The sequence below is a fragment of the Somniosus microcephalus genome, chromosome 20, assembly GCF_052327205.1.
Source record: "Somniosus microcephalus isolate GS21.2 chromosome 20, FLI_Smic_1.0, whole genome shotgun sequence".
Classification (NCBI taxonomy): Eukaryota; Metazoa; Chordata; class Chondrichthyes; order Squaliformes; family Somniosidae; genus Somniosus; species Somniosus microcephalus.
The window spans coordinates 49,652,843-49,672,954 of record NC_141006.1 but is presented as its reverse complement, the minus strand read 5'-3'; the positions used below and the strand labels follow the sequence as shown (position 1 = coordinate 49,672,954).

At 43.1% G+C, this 20,112-nt stretch overlaps 1 protein-coding gene across 3 annotated transcripts in view; it reads right to left on the bottom strand.

Moving 5' to 3' along the window:
• s100pbp (S100P binding protein) overlaps positions 1–20,112 on the bottom strand; it is a 98,567-nt gene that overhangs the window by 51,245 nt on the left and 27,210 nt on the right. For all 3 annotated transcript variants that reach the window (XR_015072925.1, XM_085962657.1, XM_085962658.1), the window contains exons 2-4: positions 3,714–4,933; positions 2,040–2,173; positions 654–748 (exon numbers count right to left, since the gene is read on the bottom strand). Coding sequence is in view for 2 of the 3 variants with exons in the window: in XM_085962657.1 (XP_085818783.1) it covers positions 654–748; positions 2,040–2,173; positions 3,714–4,913 (1,429 nt within the window). In the remaining variant the exon portion in view is untranslated. The remainder of the gene's footprint in view (positions 1–653; positions 749–2,039; positions 2,174–3,713; positions 4,934–20,112) is intronic.

The following is a 20,112-nucleotide window of genomic DNA, read 5'->3' as shown; positions in this document are numbered from 1 at the left end:
ATTGTCCAAACTCCTTGCAACTAAATTAGCTGTGATGATTATGGTTTACAATTATTACCACAGAAAAGGCTTCAAAATGCCACTGGTTCAGGGTTCTACAAATTTTATCTCTGAAGGAACAGAAAGAAATATATGGAAACCAGGAAAAGGGAGGGGCAGCATATAACTGCTGAGCTCTTTTGCCTTCTTGCTTGTAGCCAAGAACTAGTATTACATTTTAAAGGAATAGAAAGTGAAAAAAACTGAGGGGGTGGGGGGGGGGGGAAGGAAAGTGGAACATTAAAAAAAAAGGAAAACGGGAAATATATTTAAGGGGAGGGGCTATCCTCTTTGCACTGTGTGTAATGAAACTCCGTGAATTTACGTAGAATGTGTTTGGCTTCGCGATCGGTAACGTACAGAAAAAATCTTCAATTACAGTTTAACCAAAATAATGACAAACCAAAAAAAACTTTACAAATGGAAATAAATAGATTTCAATGCACTCTGGTTTTAGAAGATTAGATTTTTTTTCTCCCACTACAATGTTGTAGCATTTGTAGTTTAGGAAGAAGAAAAGGATGATTCATAATTCCAAAGCCTTTCATGAATTCACCGGCTTTATTTCAGACTTTTTCCAACACATTCCTGTTACTTCACGGACCATAGGTTACCTTGATTCTCAGAACCACTCTTCAAGTGGTTTGAAACAAGCTGAAGATATAAATGCTTCCGCCGTTCTATCTCCACGTCAAACGCACAATTCTTTCTGAAAAGCGGAAAAGAAATCCTAAACCAGCTAATAATCTCAGGCAAGACGTTGTGTTTCCCATATCTCAAATTAATTTGCAACAATTTTTTTTTTGGCATCGGAGCAAGGCTATGCAGTTTGGAAACATCCCAAACAAATGGTCCAGCCAATGTGTGTGCAAGGCATGCTGGAGAAATCGTGTGACCTACTGCTATAGTGCATCAGCGCCTACAGAGGCACTATAAAAGCTCCAAGTTGGCATAACGCAATGCTTCCATCTACAGGCCGCACAGAATACTGAACTAATGAATTAAGACACAGCAACTAAACTGATATAAGAACATGAGAAATAGGAGCAGGAATAGGCCACTTGGCCCCTCGAGCCTGCTCCGCCATTCATTAAGATCATGGCTGATCTTGGGCGCAAAGCCACTTCCCAGCCCATCCCCCAAAACCCTTCACTCCCTTATCTTGCAAAAATGTCTATCTCCACCTTAAATTTATTTAATGACCCAGCCTCCACGGTTCTCTGAGGTAGAGAATTTCACAGATTTACGACCCTCAGAAAAGAAATTCCTCCTCATCTCAGTTCTAAAAGGGCGAAGCTTTATTCTGAAACTATGCCCCCGAGTTCTAGATTTCCACACGAGGGGAAACATCCTTTCTGCATCTACCCTGTCGATATGTAGAAAACAAAATGGGTATCAATGCAACATTAAGCAGTATATTCTCAGTGAGCAAGCTCCAGACATGGTGAAATGTTCACTGGGAAAAAAATTAATTGAGGTCATGCTGACTGGTTTCAGTTACAACATACAGGAAACTTTCGTTTAACCAGAGGTCAAATGTCCGGAAAGCTCTATCTACCGGCAAAATTCAGGAGCCGTTTCCTATAAGTTTTTTTTCCAGTCAGGCTCTGCAAGGTCTAGCTGAAGCTGTTGCTTAGCTACAGAGACGCTTTTAAGCTGCGGCCGACTGTTTTGAAGCTGTTGCTAAGCAACAGGGTTTGTTGATTCACACGGAGCTCAAAAGCTCCGTATGTTTTAACATTAGCGCTGGTTTCTACGGCAGTTTTGATGGTACGGCACCAGCTCGGTCCAGTCAGTGCCGGATACCAGAAAGTTTCCTGTACAACTCTTGGGTCCGTCTAGGCTACGCTGAAATCGTAGATGAGAAAGGACAATATGTTAACCGCTGTCCCATGATAAATAAATAATTTCAATCAGCTGTTTCTGGGCTGGTGTAAACTGTGACAATTATATTTCTAGCAAATTTTTGCAGTGTTTTGTAAATTCATGTCACTGCTTACCTTGTTCTCTGGCTTGTATCTTTATGTTTTGCGGATATTTTGGCTGGATTAAATTGCTGCGGTTTCACTGCTTTTGCAGATTCTACAACACTCTGCTTATGCGTGCTGGCATCCTGCTTGCAAGATGGCAAAGTCTTTTTCAGAAGGAAAAAAAATATTATAGCTGTATTGTATACAAGAGTTTCAGAGAACAGGCACCTACAGGGATAAAATCAGGAGGGGGACCTTTACTGGCATCCAACACAAATCCACAATCTAGGCTATTTCGCCCACCTACATTTGAAAAGGACAATGGGAAGAGAGGATGATGAAGATAGAAATATAAAAACAGTTGTTTTTAAAATATACTTTATAAGGACATAGCTCAGCTAGCAGTAGCACAAGTAGATAGGTGGCAGATGTAGTTCAATAAAGAAAGGAGTAAAATAATACATTTAGAACACAGTTGGGAGAACCGTGTATAGTTTTTGGTACCCCATTACAGGAAGGATATAAAACCAATGGTAAAGCTATGGTGTGGCTTTATTAGGACTGAGGTTACTTGGGGGGGGGGGGGGGGGGGAAATTAGGCCGGATTTTGCAATATGAATAAGGGTGAGGCCAACAGTGTTCACCGTTATAATGGGGTAAATCAGACCGCAACTTCTGGCATCTGCACATGCAGTTAAACAAATCCGGAAGTTGCTGTCAGAGATACCCCGCTCCTCCACAGGGAGAGCTGTTGCAGTCCTCGCCAATAGACTCCGCACTGAAATCACTGTAATGGTGTGAACTTGGGGTACTTGCCCACTAGTTCCGCACTAAAATCGGCTGAAAAAGTTAGGGCTGGTGCATTCAGGAGTAAGTGAATGACTTTATTACTTACTTAATGTGTGATAATTTATGCTGAACAACCTCTCTGGCCCTGAAAATTTAATTTTACAAGTGTGGGGTCACATTCCCTCAGAAGAAATTTCTGTCTGTCTCTTATCTCTCTCTCTCTTAATCCCATCTGTATTTCCCAATCTTTATTTCACTTTCTGTACATCATTTAACTCTAATTTATATTTTCTGCGTTTGACTCAGCGTCTCAGTGAAAATTCTTCAATCGGATTGGTTGACGAGCCTCGCTGTTGTCAGGTTAGAGCACTTCTGCACTTTAAAGCCCATAAAAACTTTTTGTGGGCAGCTGTCAGCAAGGTGAACGTGAGCGCCGCTGACTGCAAAATCCAGGCCATTAAAAAGTGCGTGGGAGCAAGGACAAGAGTGGGATTAAGCTACTTGTTCAAGTGGAGAAAAATACCAGCAGACTTGATAAGCCAAGTGGCCCATTTCTGTTCTGCAACATTCTAAGATTCTATAACAATTCATCATCATTAACAAGTTAAAAGACTGGAAATTGTACTTTAAAAATTAAGATAGACTATCTTGGTTTAGGATAGAGACCAACAGGCTAAAGCTATTCAAATTCAAGACCAATTCATGCATCATGTCTATTTAAGCCAACAGAGACAGTGTGTGCTAAATCGACCACATTAATGCAGTGAGAGTTAATATTCTCAGACTGGAGACTGAGACACGTGGTTAATGGTTTCCACTTAAATTACTTCAACTGTGCTACACAAATTCACTGAATAACACACAGGATATTCTCACACAACACAAAGACATAAAAAGCATTTATGGGCAGCTTACCTTTAGGTCCTTGACTTTATCTTCAGTGTGTACAGGAAAGCTGATGTTTTCTTTTACTTCAGCATCATTTGCCGTTTCTTTAATGAAATATACAACTCTTTCAGAGATTTTTTGCTTGCAGAACGTTAACTTCTTGCTCTCCTTGAGCAGGTTTGGTGAGCAGCTCGTCGAGATACTGATGAGCATCTTCTTGTCCTGATCGCCGGCATCTGTTCCATTAGTGCTTCCTGCATGGTTTCTTTCATCAATTGCTTCATCGTCACAAACTGGTGCGGGGTTTATCAAAGCAAGCTCATCAACCGATAAATAAGGCAGGTCCGATTTTTCTACGTCACTGCTTTCATGAACAGAACTGAGATTATGCAGGTCAGACTTGAGACTTTGATTAATCTCGTGCTCCACCTTCAACACAGTAACATCTGTTGTCGAGACATCACTCAAATAACTTGTCTGCATTTCATCAATAACAAGGTAGTTTACAGGCAACTTCGATGTATTTGGGGGAGACAACGACAGCAGACTGTCGCTAACATATTTACACTCACAGAGCGTTATATCATCTACTCTATTTACATCATCAAATTTGAATGCAGGTGAAACAGCGTCATCAACGGCGTCATCATCTGATTCCCGAAGAATCTCATCTATTTCCGCGGGCGTAAGGTTTATTAGATCCTCACCATCAACTTCCGTTTCTTCCAGTTCCAGTAGCGAATCGTCAAGGTCTTCAATGTCATTTAACGTAGTCTCCCTTCTCAAATAAACAGGAGATGCCTCCCTCAAAGGAGTGGATCTTTTAATTGTGATTAGTGTGTTAAACAGATCAAACTGCACATCCGCTGAAGAATTAACAGACGAGGTGAAATGTCCTGTATATGCAGACACTGATGTATCTGCAGCTCCCTCTGTCAAGTTATTTGACTGGAAGAAATGTCGGAAGCCTGCTGAAGACGCCGTGCTTTCAGTCCATAGTTTATTACCGCAAGGCGATGAGCACATTTTGTCACCAATTCTTGGTCTTTGCAATGGAGTGTGTACACAAGGTGTAATGGGTGAAAGTTCTCTCCTGAACTGAGGATTGAGCAACTCATTTGCTGTATCACAATCAACACTCGCTGTATTAACATGCATATTACCTTCTACCTTAAATTTTAGGTTGCAAAAGACACCAAGTTGATCTCCATCCATTATTTCCTTCATAGTGGATTTGTTTCCTGTCCCTAAAAAAAAAATATATTTTGTTGATAAACTTATGATTTTGTCTGACAAATACGAAAGTTAAGTTACATTTTTTTAAATTGAAAAGTGGTATCTTTATTTGATGACTTAAAACGATCAGTTAAAGTCATAGGGCTTGGAAAAGGACAAATAATAGATCAATTCAGTGATCTGTGGCATGACTATAACAACTTACATTTATACAGCACCTTTAATGTAGTAAAATGTCCCTAGCAGCGTTGTCAAACTAAATTTTGACACCAAGCCACAACAGGTGATATTAAGAGAGAGTCAGAGGTAGATTTAAAGGAGCGTCTTAAAGGAGGAAAGAGAGGTAGAGCGGTGGAGAGGTTTAGGGAGGGAATTCCAGAGCTTAGGGCCTTGGCAGCTGAAGGCACGGCCACCAATAGTGCAGCGATGAAAATTAGGGACGAGCAAGAGACCAGAACTGGAGGAGCACAAAGATCTCGGAAGGTTGTCGAACTGGAGGAGGTTATTGGGATAGGGCATGGTCATGGAGGGATTTGAAAACAAGGATAACTTTTTAAATCAAGGCGTTGCCAGACCCTGAGCCACTTTAGGTCAGTGAGCACAGGTGTGATGGGTGAATGGGACTTGGTGCGAGTTAGGATACAGGCAGAGTTTTGAATGAGCTCAAATTTATGGAGTGTACAAGGTGGGAGGCCAACCAGGACAGTATTGGAAGAGTCAAGTTTAGAGGTAAAGGCATGGATGAGGGTTTCAGCAGATGAGCTGAGGCAGGGGTGGAGATGGGCGATGTTAGAGGTGAAGTAGGCAGTGATGGTGAGGATATGGGGTCAGTTCAGCTCAGGGTCAAATAGGACACCAAGGTTGTGAATGGTCTGATTCAGCCTCAAGACAGTGGCCAAGGAGAGGGATGGAGTCAGTGGCTAGGAAACTGAGTTTGTGGCAGGGAGCAAAGACAATAGCTTCGGTCTTCCCAATATTTAATTGGGAGGAAATTTCTGCTCATTCAATACTGGATGCTGGACAAGCAGCGTGACAAATCAGTGGCAGTGGCGAGGTCGAGAGAGGTGGTGGTGAAGTAGAGCTGGGCGTTGTCAGCGTACATGTGGAACAGATGATGTCGACGAGGGGCAGCATATAGGTCAGAAATAGAAGGGGGGTCAAGAATAGTTCCTTGGGGGATTCCAGAGGTTATGGTGCAGGAGCTGGATGAGAAACCATTGCAGGTGATTCTCTTGCAGTAGAACTGAAAGCTAAATTCCCTGCTTGCACCAGAATGAATTCAGTACAGAAACTACTAAACTGCTCACTTCTGAGGCTTCCAGCACAGATAAAGTTGCCAGGTGAAAAGATTCCATGCTAGCACAATTCCAGAAACATATTGGCCCATATTTTCCGATCGCAGTCCTCCCGCGGGCAGAGGCCTGCGATCTGGAAAAATCTACACCCTTACCCGAGGGCTCCTGGGACGCACACGCTTCTGCTCCTGGGCCTGTCCAAACTTAGTGTACAGGGCCCACGTATCCCGGGGCGCATGTAGTTTGCAGCCTCCCTGGGATTACGTGGGCCATGGGGAGCCAATCACAGAAGGGAATCTCCCTTCATATATTTGACAAGACCTGTCAAATATATGAATGGGGATCAATAAAAAACATAGTAAAACTCTAAATGCATTTTTTTTTTTTAAATCACATTTTAAAAAGACTTGAAATTACAATAAATTAAACAAAATTGTATTTTAAACAAAAATTTAATTTAAAAAAAATTAAAGTTTTTTACAGGGCTAAAAATAAACTTACTTTTTTTTTTTAAGTATTTTTAAATGATAAATCAGTGAAATTTTTTTTAAATCTTTTTTTTTTTTTCAACTCTTATCCTGGTAAAAGCAGGCATAAGAATTGTAAGGGTTTTCTGCGGGCGGAGGGTCTCCAAAAAGCGGAACTATCCGCCCGCAGAGGCCCTTTTCCAGGGCAGCCGGAGGATCTGTCATGACCATTCTTGACAGATTGGAAATGCCGGTTTCCATCACATGCCTGAAACCAGTATTTCCGATGTCCCTACGGGTGGGTACACAGCGCATTCCCACCCATAGGGATCGGAATATCTGGGCCATTAATGTAAATGGATAATAGGCTATAGCCAGGATCATTTTTTTTTAAACATAGGATTACATAGGATATACAGCACATTCGGCCCAACCAGTCCGTGCCGGCGTTCATGCTCCACTCGAGCCTCCCCCCGATCTTTCCTCATCTAAATCTATCAGCGTATCCCTCTATTCCCTTTTCCCTCATATGCTTGTCTAGCCTCTCCTTAAATGCATCCATACTATTTGCTTCAACCACTCCCTGTGGTAGCGAGTTCCACATTCTAACCAGTCTGGGTAAAGAAGTTTCTTCTGAATTCCCTTTTGGATTTCTGGGTGACTATCTTATATTGATGGCCTCCAGTTATGCTCTTCCCCACAAGTGGAAACATTCTCTCTGTATCCACTCAATCAAAATATCTCAATTTTAAAGACCTCTATTAGGTCACCCCTCAGCCTTCTTTTTTCAAGAAAAAGAGACCCAGCCTGTTCATCCTTTCCTGATATGTATACCCTGGCATTTCTGACATCATCCTTGTAAATCTTCTCTGCACGCTCTCCAGTGCCTCTATATCCTTTTTATAATATGGCGACCAGAACTGTATGCAGTACTCCAAGTGTGGTCTAAACCAAGATTTGATACAGGTTTAGCATAACTTACCTACTTTTCAATTATATCCCTCTAGAAATAATCCCTGGTGCTTGGTTTGCTTTTATGGCCTTGCTAACCTGTGTCGCAACTTTTAGTGATTTGTGTATTTGTACGCAGAGATCCCTTTGTTCCTCTATCCCACCTAGACTCGCACCCTCCAAGTAATAAATGACCTCCCTATTCTTCCTACCAAAATGTATTACCTCACATTTATCTGTGTTGAACTTCATTTGTCAATTATTTGCCCATTCTGCAAGTTTATTAATGTCCTCCTGTAATTTGTTGCAGTCCTCCTCAGTATTGACTACCCCCCCCCACCCCAAAATTTGGCATCATCCACAAATTTAGAAATTGTGTTTTTGATTCCTAAGTCTAAATCGTTAATGTAAATTGTGAACAGCAGTGGTCCCAGCACTGATCCTTGTGGAACACCACTACCCACCTTCTGTCACTGTGTATAGCTACCCTTTACTCCCACTCTCTGCTTTCTGTCTTGAAGCCAGCTAGCAATACATTCTGCTACTTGTCCCCTGACTCTGCATTTGCTGACCTTATTCATTAGTCGATTATGAGGTACCTTATCGAAGGCCTTTTGAAAATCTAGATAAATTACATCTACTGCATTACCATTGTCTATTCTCGGTTACCTCTTCAAAAAATTCAGTAATGTTGATCAAGCAAGATTTTCCCTTTTGAAATCCATGCTGACTATTCATCATTATACTATTCGTTTCTAGATGTTCTTCTATTCTCTCTTTTAGTAGGGATTCCATTATTTTTCCTACCACCGATGTTAAGCTGACTGGTCTATAATTCCCTGGACATGTTCTATCCCCCTTAAATATAGGTATTATGTTAGCTGTCCACCAGTCCTCTGGCACTACACCTTTTCTAATGAATTATTTAATATGTATAGTAATGCCACTGCTATCTCTTCACTAGATTCTTTTAAAAATGCGTGGATCAAATCCATCCGGACCAGGGGTTTATCCTCCGAGTTTGATTAGTTTATTTAATATATCCCCCTTTTTTATTTTAAATGCACTTATCTCATCATCCAATGTCATGTCCACCTGGTCCAACTCCCTGGTAAATATCAAAGCGAAATAATGATTTAATATTTCTGCCATCTCCCTTTCATTACCTGTGGTATCCCTTAATGGCCCTATTCCCATCCCAACCTTCCTTTTTTTATTGATGTGCCTGTAAAATATTTTACTATTTTGTTTTATGTTCCTTGATCATTTAATTTCATAGTTTCTCTTTGCATTCCTAATTGTTTTTTTGACTTCTCTCCTAATCCCTTCGTAATCTCTTATCATGCACTCCTCTGCTGTCTATGTACTTAATGTATGCCTCTTTCCTTACCCTCAATTGTTCCCTTATGTCTTTATTCATCCATGGAGGCTCATTGGTGTTTAGTTTGTTCTTTCCTTTTAGTGGAATATATTTTCCTGCACTCTGTTGAACACCGTTTTAAATGTTTCCATTGTCGTTCTACATCGTTGTTTGTCAATATTGTTGCCCATTTTATCTTCCCAAGTTCTATTCTCTGCCCCTCAAAAATCAGCTTTTCTTCAATCTATTAACCTGGTTTTTGTCATACTTATGTCCTTCTCTATTATCATCTTAAAGCATGTTATATTATGGTCACTACTGCCGATATGTTCCCCTACTTTTACTTCTCTTATCTGCTCTGGCTCATTCCCCATAACTAGATCCAATAGTGAATCCTCCCTTGTTGGACTTTTTACATATTGGGTTAGAAAGGAGTCCTGTAGACATTGTAGGAACTCCATTCCCTTATCCCCTTTACCCCTTCTGCCCAATTAATATCGGGGTAGCTGAAATCCATGATTATTATTCGATGTTTTTACTCATTTCTCTCATTTGTCCACATATTTCTTCCACCATCTCCCTTCCACTATTAGGTGGCCTGTAGATACGCCTATTATTGTGTTTGATCCTTTATTATCTTTTATCTCTATCCATATGGATTCTATTTTTGTCTTGCTGATATCTACCTCCCTTTTTCCTACTGCCATTATGTTATCCCTAATAAAGTACAGCTACTCCACCTCCCCTTTTTCCCCCTCTTTTTCCCCCTCTATCTTTTCAAAATATGTTATAACCTGCAACATTTAATTTGCAGTCCTGATTTTTCTGTAGCCATGCCTCAGTAATCCCTACAGTAATCTGGTTCCTCCCAACGCATGATTGCCTCCAACTCCCCTGTTTAATTACAGACACTGTGTGCATTGCTGTCGACAGTTTAACTCATTTTTAATAGGATTTCCTCTCACTATGTTTAACCATCTTTTTAGACTCCTGTTCTATAACTCGATTTGCTCCCTTGCCGTCAACATCATAGAGTCATAGAGTTTTACAGCGCAGAAAGAGGCCCTTCGGCCCATCGTGTCTGCGCCGTCCATCAATCCCTGTCCAGTCTAATCCCATTTTCCAGCATTTGGTCCATAGCCTTGTATGCAATGGCATTTCAAGTGCCCATCCAAATGCTTCTTGAATGTTGTGAGGGTTCCTGCCTCTACCACCCTTTCAGGCAGTGAGTTCCAGCTTCCAACCACCCTCTGGGTGAAAAAGTTCCTCCTCAAATCCCCTCTAAATCTCCTGCCCCTTACCCTGAATCTATGCCCCCTTGTTATTGACCCCCCTACTAAGGGGAAAAGTTCCTCTTTATCTACCCTATCTATGCCCCTCATCATTTTGTACACCTCAATCAGGTCCCCCCTCAGCCTCCTTTGCTCCAAGGAAAACAACCCCAGCCTGTTTAGTCTTTCTTCATAGCTGAGGCGCTCCATCCCAGGTAACATCCTGGTGAATCTTCTCTGCACCCTCTCCAAAGCAATCACATCCTTCCTATAGTGAGGCGACCAGAACTGCACACAGTACTCCAGCTGTGGCCTCACCAGCGTTTTGTACAGCTCCATCATAACCTCCCTGCTCTTATATTCTATGCCTCGGCTAATGAAGGCAAGTATCCCATATGCCTTTTTAACCACCTTATCTACCTGTTCCGCTGCCTTCAGGGATCTATGTACATGTACACCAAGGTCCCTCTAACCCTCTGTACTTCCTAGGGTCCTACCACTCATTGTGTATTCCCTTGCCTTATTTGTCCGTCCAAAATGCATCACCTCGCACTTTTCCGGGTTAAATTCCATTTGCCACTTTTCCGCCCATCTGACCAACCCGTTAATATCGTCCTGTAGCCTGAGGCTTTCCTCCTCGCAATTTACCACCCCACCAATTTTCGTGTCGTCCGCGAACTTACTGAGCATACCCTTTACATTCTCATCCAAATCATTAATGTAGATCACAAACAGCAAGGGACCCAGCACCGATCCCTGAGGTACCCCACTGGACACAGGCTTCCAGTCACAAAAGCAACCTTCGACCATCACCCTCTGCCTCCTGCCACTCAGCCAGTTTAGGATCCAACGCGCCAAGGCCCCCTGGATCCCATGGGCTCTTACCTTCTTGACCAGTCTCCTATGCGGGACTTTGTCAAAAGCTTTACTGAAGTCCATGTAAACCACATCCACAGCATTTCCCTCATCCACACACCTAGTCACCCCCTCGAAAAATTCAATCAGATTGGTCAGACATGATTTACCCTTGACAAAGCCATGCTGACTATCCCCGATTAATCCTTGCCTCTCCAAGTGGAGACTAATTTTGTCCCTCAGAATTTTTTCCAATAATTTCCCTACCACAGATGTTAGGCTCACTGGCCTGTAATTCCCTGGTTTATCCCTGCTACCCTTCTTGAATAATGGTACTAAGTTAGCTGTTCTCCAGTCCTCTGGTACATCCCCTGTGGCCAGAGAGGTTCTGAAAATTTGTGTCAGAGCCCCTGCAATCTCCTCCTTTGCCTCACACAACAGCCTGGGATACATCTCGTCCGGGCCTGGGGATTTATCCACTTTTTGGCCTGCTAAAACCGCTAGTACCTCCTCCCTCTCGATGCTAATATGTTCAAGTATGTCACAGTCCCCTTGCCCGACTTCTATGTCTACATCGTCTTTTTCCATAGTGAACACAGAGGCAAAAAATTCATTTAAAACCCCACCTACTTCATCTGGCTCTACACACAGCTTGCCACTTTGGTCCCTAATGGGCCCTACCCTTTCCCTGGTTATCCTCTTGCCCTTAATATACTTATAAAACATCTTAGGATTTTCCTTTATTTTGCTCGCCAGTGTTATTTCATGGCCCCTCCTCGCCCTCCTAATTTCCTTTTTAAGTATGCCCCTGCACCTTTTATACTCCTCTAGGGCTTCCTCCATCTTTTGTAACTGCCAAAAGCCCCCCTTTTTTTCCCTAATGCATTTTTGTATATCCCTTGTCATCCAAGGTTCCCTTTGCTTGTTGGTCCCACCCTTGACCTTTACAGGAACATGTTGGTGTTGTACTCTCTCTATTTCCCTTCTGAAAGCCTCCCACTGTTTTGATGTGGATTTTCCTATAAGTAGCTGCTCCCAGTCCACTTTGGCCAGATCCTGCCTTATCTTATTAAAATCGGCCTTCCCCCAATTTAGAACCCTTATTTCCGGGCCGTCTTTGTCTTTTTCCATGACCACCTTAAATCTCACCGAATTATGGTCACTATCGCCAAAATGCTCCCCTACAGACACTTCCACCACCTGCCCGGCTACATTCCCTAGAATTAGGTCCACTACCGCCCCCTCTCTTGTAGGACTTTCTACATGTTGGCTCAAAAAGCTCTCCTGGATGCACTTTAAGAATTCTGCACCCTCCAAGCCTTTCACACTCTGACTATCCCAATTTATATTGGGGAAGTTGAAATCCCCCACTATTATTACCCTATTATTTTCACACTTTTCTGAGATTTGCCTACATATCTGTTCCTCTATCTCCCCCTGACTGTTTGGGGGCCTATAGTACACTTCCAGCAAAGTGCTTGACCCCTTTTTGTTTTTAAGTTCTACCCATATGGCCTCATTAGAGGAACCCGCTAATATATCATCCCTCCTTACAGCAGTAATTGACTCCTTAATTAATATTGCAACACCCCCTCCCCTTTTACACCCCCCTCTGTCTCGCCTGAAGATTCTATACCCCGGAATATTCAGCTGCCACTCCTGACCCTCCCTAAACCATGTCTCCGTGATAGCAACAATATCGTACTCCCATGTGTTCAACAACTTCAGTTCATCCACCTTATTTGCAAGACTCCTTGCATTAAAATAAATGCCTTCCTCCCTTACTTTATTCTTTCCTATGTTCATTTTTCCTGTTTTTAAAAAATCTTTTATGGCTTGCAAAACTGTCTGAAGCTAACGAGGACGTTCACTCTTTGGTTGCTCTAAATCCATCAACAGTAGAGTAAATTATACTCTTCTATTCTGAAAGAAAACTTTCAGTAAAAATGCGGATATCGTAGCAGTTTATTTTGTGTGAGAAGCAGTCATAAATTCACAATCTCTGTAGTAATAAGTGAATCACGAAACATTTTCCACAAATGAATAATAACACCATTACTGCTACAATATACTCTAAGACAAATCTGACACGTATTTCAACAAAGATCACTGGAAACAGGTTAAATAATCAAACTTCGTAATACAGTAAAGACAGACATCTTAACACTGGAAACCGTGTAAGGGTCTAATTGCCCATTAGCATTTCTCTGTTCTGCGATGTCAGTGAATGGAGGAATGGTCATTTTGCGATTAAGTTGACTGTAATTAGTAAAAACAAATAAAGAGCACATGTTGGCAACACAGAATTATTTCCGCATTCATATTATAGTATTGTTATTGTCAGTAGAATGAAACAGTGCCAAAGATTGATAATAGTACAAATAAAGAGTCATGAAGTGTTCAGAAATCAACACATACATGGAAATTGATGGAATCAGTCAGTGGAGATATTAAGGCCTGTAACCTGGCCTCCCCCTATTAAATATGAATTATACTGGTATACCCTTCGTTAAGTTGTCCTTCACATACACCAGTCATCAACACTGACCCTTTCAGACTGTTTAGGTCACCCAGGAAAGAAAGTTGTTCAAAGAAGCACAACTTTCCTACATTAACAGTGACTACACTTCAAAAGTACTTAATTGGCCGTAAAGCACTCTGGGGTGTCCTGGGGTCATGAAAGCTACTGTATAAATGCAAGTTGTTTCTTTCTATAACTTTGAAATGGCAAGTTGTCCTAGATATTGAAGGGGTTAAAATGAACCCTCTCAGAATTCAGACAGCCAAGGTGACCACTACTTAAGTGATGCCAGCAAAATTAAAATCAGAACAAAGGAGTGGGGTCATGTAAAAGTGAATAAGAGCTAAAAGAAACCAGGTTGAGATAAGAAATATCACAATAAAAATTGACTTACGTAAAAAGGCAAAACTAAACAAAGAACAATGTGAGAAGCTTCGAAAAACCAAGATAAGACGCAGTTGTGGGACCAGACAGAATATGTGCGTTTTGCGTAAGCGATAAGGAATATGCTGCTTTAGCTAAAAATTGTAGACACAGCAGAATATAGGGGTCATGGGAATTTGACCTGTAACCAAAGGCATAGTAAGATGTAACTAACCTTTACTAATACTGAAAAGAATCCATATGTGATCAGGTGATTATTGTAATACAATGTAATCAGGTGATTATTGTAATACGTGATTGGATGAAAATAGAATAAAAAGCTGTACCAACCAAGAGAGAACGAGAAGGTGCTCGCACAGAGCGCGGGGTCTGAGACTCTTCTCCCAGAGCTCTGATAATAAACTGCATCTTTTTACTTTTACACGGTTTAGATGTGAATTTATTTTCACCACAATATAAAAATCTGAACAATTTATTTTCAAAAAAGAAAGGTCGCAACAGCTGTTATTTTGCATTTTTCTAAGAATTTATTCATTAGCCAGCAGGTAAACTTCAAATCTTAAATGAATTTCCATCCATTTTAAAAACCTCAATGCAGATCACAAGATGGGAGAGGCCATTCAGCCCATCTTAATTCATCTATCCAGAAAGAGCTTTCAGTCCTGACAATGTAGCATCCAATTGTTTATTAAATGATTCCACAACTCAATCTGGAAGTCTATCCACTCTTCGTGAAGAAGACTCTCGTAATATCGGCCCTAAAATTATCTTTTATTATTCTCAGGATAAGACCGAGAGGAGAAGGAATTTCTTCACTCGGAGGGTTGTGAATCTTTGGAATTCTCGGCCCCAGAGGGCTGTGAATGCTGAGTCTTTGAGTATATTCAAAGCTGAGATAGATTGATTTTTGGACTCCAGGGGAATCAAGGGATATGGCGATCGGGCGGGAAAGTGGAGTTGACAATAAGTCCTTCCTATCCACTCTATCTAGGCTCCTCATAATTTTATACACCTCAATTAGGTCTCCCCTCAGCTTCCTCTGTTCCAAAGAAAACAACCCCAGCCTATCCAATCTTTTCTCATAGCTAAAATTCCCCAGCCCAGGCAACATCCTCGTAAATCTCCTCTGCACCCGCTCTAGTGCAATCACATCCTTCCTGTAATGTGACCAGAACTGCACGCAGTATTCTAGCTGTGGCCTAGTGTTTTATACAGTTCAGGATAACCTCCCTGCTCTTATATTCTATGCCTCGGCTAATAAAGGCAAGTATCCCGTATGCCTTCTTAACCACCTTATCTACCTGTCCTGCTACCTTCAGGGATCTGTGGACATGCACCCCAAGGTCCCTCTGATCCTCTGCACTTCTCAGTGTCCTACCACTTATTGTGTATTCCCTTGCCTTGTTAGCCCTCCCCAAATGCATTACCTCTCATTTCTCCAGATTGAATTCCATTTGTCACTGTTCTGCCCACCTGACCAGTCCATTGATATCTTCCTGCAGTCTGCAGCTTTCTTCTTCATCAACCACACAGCCAATTTTTGTATCATCTGCAAACTTCTTAATCATACCCCCTACGTTCAATTCTAAATCATTGATATATATCACAAAAAGCAAGGGACCTAGTACTGAGCCCTGCAGAACCCCACTGGAAACAGCCTTCCAGTCACAAAAACACCCTTCGACCATTACCCTTTGCTTCCTGCCTCTGAGCCAATTTGCCACTTTGCCTTGGATCCCATGGGCTTTTACTTTTCGTGACCAGTCTGCCATGTGGGACCTTATCAAAAGCCTTGCTAAAATCCATATAGACTACATCAAACGCACTACCCTCATCGACCCTTCTTGTAACCTCCTCAAAAAATTCAATCAAGTTAGTCAGACACGATCTTCCCTTAACAAACCCATGCTGACTGTCCCGGATTAATCCGTGTCTTTCTAAATGAAGATTTATCCTGTCCCTCAGAATTTTTTCCAATAATTTTCCTACCACCGAGGTTAGGCTGACTGGCCTGCAATTACTCGGTCTATCCCTTTCTCCCTCTTTAAACAATGGTACCACGTTAGCTGTCCTCCAGTTCTCTGGCACCACACCTGTAGCCAGAGAGGATTGGAAAATGATGGTCAGAGACTCTCTTACTTCTCTTAATAGTCTGGGATACATTTCATCCGGGCCTGGGGATTTATCCACTTTCAAAGTTGCTAAACCCCTTAATACTTCCTCTTTCACTATGTTTATTTCATCTAATATTTCATACTCCTCCTCCCTGATTGCAATGTCTGCATCGTCCCTATCTTTTGTGAAAACAGACACAAAGGGCTAGATTTTCGGGGAGCCGTCAGGGGGGGTTTCAGGCATGTGGGGGGGGGGGGGGGGGGGAAATCCCGACTTTGGGGGTCGCGCCACCATCCCGCCCAAAACCCCGCCCCACGTAAGTTTCAGGGGTGGCGGGTACCCGCCCTGCACTGGGACCCACCGAAACCAGGCGGGAAGGGATTAGTGCCAATTAACTGCCTGTTAACAGGTAGTTAACAGGCAGTTTTTAACCTAATCCCCATTTTGAGGGGTTTCGTGTGGGTTTCCCGACGGCTCCAAACCACGCCAGGTTGGAGCAGTGGGCCGTCAGGTTGAATGAGTTGGAGGGGTCACGATGTCGGCGCTCAGGTGAGTGATAGGTGCATGAGTGTAAAGGTAAGTGTGTTTGGTGTGTCTAAAGTGCGTAAAGAACTTTTACTTACCTGTAGTTACCTTCACAGCCTTTCTTCCTGTAGCCGTCGGGAGCCCATCAGTCAGCCGGAACTTAAAGCTGAACGGCTGCGATCTGTCAAAAGTGACAGCCTTCAGCTTTTAGTGCCGGTGACAGTTCTAACCGAGTCTGCACAGAGGGACTCGTGTCAGAACTCGGACTGCCAGTGTTTCACAGCTTCAAACAGCTGTAAAACACTGACATTTCATCTGCCAAGATCTCTTGACAGATGAAATTGCAGTCTGTGACGTCACCTGTTGCCGGGTGGCCCTTAATTGGCCTGCTGAGCCCGCTGGGCTGGCTCAACAAGGTCAATCAAGGGAAAATCGCGCGGATTGGCCGGACATCGAAGTAGGCGGGTCAAAACCCGAAAGGGGAAGTCCCGCCTTCTTCCCGACAGGTTTGACAAAATCGACCCCAAAGTATTCATTAAGAACCGTACCCATGTCTGCTGCCTCCACACACAGGTTACCTTTATGGTCCCTAATAGGCCCTACTCCTACTTTAGTTATCCTCTTGCTCTTAACGTATTTATAAAACATCTTTGGGTTTTCCTTGATTTTACTTGCCAATATTTTTCATGCCCTCTCTTTGCTTTCCTAATTTCCTTTTTAATTTCACCTCTGCACTTTCTATACTCCTAGGGTTTCTGTAGTATTGAGCCCTCGGTATCAGTCTTAAGCTTCCCGTTTTTTCTTTATTCCCTCCCTGTAATGCCCCTTGACATCCAGGGAGCTCTAGATTTGTTAGATGTAGGTCAGACCAACATCTTTTTTTTAAATGTATTTATTCATTCTCGGGATGCAGGCAAGGCCACCTGCCTTTGAGAAGGTGGTGGTGAACCACCTTCTTGAACCGCTGCAGTCCGTGTGGTGAAGGTACTCCCACAGTGCTGTTAGGGAGTTGCAGGATTTTGACCCAGCGATATATGCCCATGTCAGGATGGTGTGACTTGGAGGGGAATTTGGATGTGGTGTTCCTATGTGCCTGCTGCCCTTGTCCTTCTAGGTAGTAGAGGTTGCAGGCAACGTTCCCTCTTTTCAATGGCTTTTTCAATGTCAAATTTCGCACATGCGCAAAATTGTGAATGGGTTTGGAAGGTGCTGTCGAAGAAGTCTTGGCGAGTTGCTGCAGTGCATCTTGTAGTTGGTACACACTGCAGCAATTGTGCACCAGTGGTGGAGGGCGTGAATGTTTAAGATGGCGCATAGGATGCCAATCAAGCGGGCTGCTTTGTCCTGGATGGTGTCGAGCTTAGAGTTGTTAGAGCTGCAGCCATCCTGACTTGTACCTTGTAGGTGCTGGAAAGGTTCTGGGGAGTCAGGAGATGAGTCACTCGCTGCAGAATACCCAGCCTCTGACCTGCTTTTGTAGCCACAATATTTATGTGACTGGTTCAGTTAAGTTTCTGGTCAATGGTGACCCTCAGGATGTTGACAGTAGGGGATTAGACGATGGTAATACCGTTGAATGTCATGGGGCGGTAGTTAGATTCTCTCTTGTTCGAAATAGTCATTGCCTGGCACTTAAGTGGCAAGTAACATTCGCGCCACATCAGCCCAAGCCTGAAGGTCGTCCATATCTTGCTGCATGCGGGCATGGACTGCTTCATTATCTGAGTAGCAGCGAATAGAACTAAACACTGCGCAATCATCAGGGAAAATTCCCACTTCTGACCTTATGATGGACAGAAGGTCACTGCTGAAGCAGCTGAAGATGGTTGGGCCCAGAACATTGCCCTGAGGAACTCTTGCAGCGATGTCCTGGGGCTGAGCTGATTGACCTCCAACAACCACAGCCACCTTCCTTTGTGCTAGGTGTGACTCTAGCCAGGAGAGTTCCCCACCCACCCCCACCCCGGTTCCCATTGACTTCAATTTTATTAGGGCTCCTTGATGCCACACTCGGTTAAATGCTGCCTTGATGTCAAGGGCTGTCACTCTCACCTCTTGAATTCAGCTCTTTTGTCCATGTTTGGACCACAGCTGTAATGAGGTCTGGAGCCAAGTGATCCTGGCGGAACCCAAACTGAGCATCGGTGAGCAGGTTATTGCTAAGTGCCGCTTGATAGCGCTGTAGATGACACCTTCCTTCACTTTGCTGATGATTGAAAGTAGATTGCTGGGACGGTAATTGGCGGATTGGATTTGTCCTGCTTTTTGTGGACAGGACATACCTGGGCAGTTTTCCACATTGTCGGATAGATGCCAGTGTTGTAGCTGTACTGGAACAGCTTGGCTAGAGGCGCGGCTAGTTCTGGAGCACAAGACTTCAGCAGGATAGCCGGGATGTTGTCTGGGCCCATAGCCTTTGCTGTATCCAGTGCGCTCAGCCGTTTCTTGATACCACGTGGAGTGAATCGGATTGGCTGAAGACTGGCGTCTGTGATGGTGGGGTCCTCAGCAAGAGCTCCTCTCCGTAAAGTTTTAGAAACAAGTCTCCGATAGTAAATACTCAAGATTCTTTCTTGGGGAGTTCCTGCTGTCTCCTTCATGTACAGATGCTTAACAAATCAATTACTTCGGTTGATGAGAAAGTCCCTCGATTATAATAGATGCTTTCGCCTTTGATACGGCAGTGTCTTTGGGGGGGGAAAAAAGTATCCGAGCAGATCTACATCACAGTAAACAATGAGTTAATGGCCTAGGATCACCTCCCCTCGGTAGGGAAGGACAGCTGCATGGATCATCTCGATCTTCGTGACAAGGAAATGAATGAGCTCCTTGCACTTGGTGTTTTAAAGGAGGACGAAGGGCCTGGAAAAAGGGGTTCAAGGAAGCAGTTGGTTGTAGAAAAAAGGAGGCTCAGATTATCTTTGCCCTCAAAGATGATGCTGGAATTGTGGGCAATGGCTGTTGAGGAGAGTGAAGCACAACAGTGCTTGGCATGCCTGGGCCAGATCTGGTGAGATGGCTGGGTAATTTGTGTGATTGGTAAAAATTGGAACAGGAGTAGGCCATTCATCCTCTTGAGCCTATTCCACCATTCAATCAACAACTTACATTTATATAGCGCCTTTAATGTAGTAAAATGTCCCAAGGCACTTCACAGGAGCGTTACCAAACAAAATTGGACACCGGGCCACATAAGGAGATATTAGGAGAGGTGGCCAAAGGCTTGGTCAGAGAGGTAGACTTTAAGGAGGAGAGGTAGAGAAGCAGAGAGGTTTAGTAAGGGAATTCCAGACCCAAAAGCCTCAGCAGCTGAATTGGAGGAGTGCAGAGATCTCAAGAGGGTTGAAGGGCTGAGGAAGTTACAGAGATAGGGAGGGGCGAGACAATTTTGGAGGGATTTTCAAACAAGGATGAGAATATTAAAATTGAGGTGTTGCCAGGCCAGG